At 33.6% G+C, this 2147-nt stretch overlaps 1 protein-coding gene across 1 annotated transcript in view; it reads right to left on the bottom strand.

Annotated features, from left to right (window-relative positions):
• Window positions 1464–2147, bottom strand: part of LOC107621516 (ATP-dependent helicase BRM) — a gene marked incomplete in the record, with an annotated part of 10446 nt that continues 9762 nt past the window's right edge. The window contains 1 exon segment of the mRNA XM_016323546.2: window positions 1464–2147. Coding sequence (XP_016179032.1) covers window positions 1776–2147 — 372 coding nt within the window.

Below are 2147 nucleotides of genomic sequence, written 5' to 3'. Positions count from 1 at the left end.
AATTTTAACATTTATAATTATTATTATGGCACTTTTAACTTGCGTTTATTTTGACTTCTTTCTCATTCTTCTTGTAGTGATTAGTTGTAAAATTGCTTTAAATTGTTCAAATAAAAAATGCCTATTTATGAGTCTCAAATTGCTTTTGTGCCAACAAAGTTGATTGATCCTAATGTAGGACTTGACAAATGAAAAAGTCATGCTATGTGGGCCTTGACATTTGATAAGGAAAAAGCTTTTCTTTAAAGGAAATTAATTCACCTTGTAAATGATCATCCCAAAAAGCCAAATAGAAGTTCTAGAATCCTTTGGATTGTGTGAAAACTGAAAAGATAACAGTTGAAAATAGTTCTAGCCATTGATATCAACTTCATGAAACTTCTGTAAAATAAATATTAAATCCATCTAGAATTGTAAAAGAAAAATGTATAGTTCAACCTATTCAAAATAAGATAAAATGTTAAAATCTTTATTAACATTTTTTTTTGGTTTACCCAAACAGTATCCCCCAACCCGACAGGTTAAGGACTAATCCGTCGTGGATTTGAGCTCCATTTAAGAGTCTGCCGCTGGCTAATGAATTACTGTATGCACAAGGCGGGGTTCGAATTTCCGACACTTGCTTAAGCGGACGCTTGAGATAACCATTCGACCAACCCAAGTTGGTTAAAATATATTTAATTTGATATCATAAAAAACTATAACAAAAAAACAGTTTATTTCTTTATTTAAAATTTAGGAGCATGATATAATAATTATATGATTATTGATTGTTAAACTATGTGTCAAACTTTTATGGTAAACAATTATGGGATTGCTCAATATTAAGACTTTTTTCTAATTTCTAATTAATGGGAAACAAAATCATGCAGAATAAGTCTTTTCATCAGTGATTGCAAAACAACATGGAATTCCACTTTACATTTGAACAAGGTTTGGTTCAAATTTGTAAGGTAACTCATGACACATGACACCTGTGGGTAACTCATTGTTTTGTTCTATTTTTTCCAAAAACATCAAATGGAAAAAGGGAATAAGTGAAACACAGGTTTCCAACAATGATTTGAAAATTATTTCTGAAAAAAACTACAATAGAAAGACTAAAATTGAAATAATTATTTTGTATTTGATCTATGCCAAAACTAAAATTGAAATAGTTATTTTGTATTTGATCTATGCCAGATTTAAATTTATGAGAATACATTTTATATGACTAAAATATAAAATATGTTTTAAATTGCTCTCATGTCATAAGCTTTCATAAAATATTAGGTGTAAATGTGATACCTATCTACTACAGATCTATGCAATTGTTATATAAAATATATCTAATTCTCTTACAAAGTTTAATAATACTTCATCCATAGTTTATTTATAATTTTAGGTCATTATTATTTTATAAGTATTGAAAATGGATTAATTTTCCTTCTCTTTAGTTTACTAAGACACAAAGAAGTCATAAATTCCAGAGCACTTTGTAGAGGGGAAATTTTGATGGACTAACATGAACCAGAGAATTTACTATACAAGAGTTTCAACTATCTAAAAAGAAAAGCAATACCTGCAGGATGCAGATATCCAAAGAAAAATGGAAGAAACAAGTTACATTCAAGTACATTAAGGTGGCCATAAAATACAAACTCAGGGCCTAAATTCTATATTAACAGTATGAGGGGTAAACTCTATCAAGATTAAGGGCCACCAAAAACTCTTTCTGAAACTAGGAGCAATATGTTCATTATATACCATGACTTTTGTGTTCTTTGAGAGAAAATCTACATATGGCTTGGTCTCCTCTTCCCAGAATCCGTCCGTAGTCGCTTTACGGGGTTTGCCCAACCAACCGAACCACCGGAGCCGTTTGGCTGCTGAAATGGCTGGCCAACCAACCCTTGTGCATGAGGAGACTGATGCGCTAGTCTAGCATCCCTAGGAGTCGAACCTGACCCCGGGCTTCGCATAGCCGGAACCATGCTAGTTGGCGACACAGGGCCGGTCCTCAGCTTCACCAATGATTTCTCCCCCCTATCGTTCCTTCTCTTCTTGCAAACCACAAGTTCACCTGGATGAGTCAGCACTGGATAATCGTCCGGCTGAAGCTGTTCCCGGGTGCTGCCACTTCCGGCCCTTGATTCCTTTTGCAGGCC

Source organism: Arachis ipaensis, chromosome B02 (genome assembly GCF_000816755.2).
Source record: "Arachis ipaensis cultivar K30076 chromosome B02, Araip1.1, whole genome shotgun sequence".
In the NCBI taxonomy this organism is placed as follows: domain Eukaryota; kingdom Viridiplantae; phylum Streptophyta; class Magnoliopsida; order Fabales; family Fabaceae; genus Arachis; species Arachis ipaensis.
Note: the sequence above shows the minus strand (reverse complement) of the source record. Positions and strands in the feature narration are given on the sequence as shown.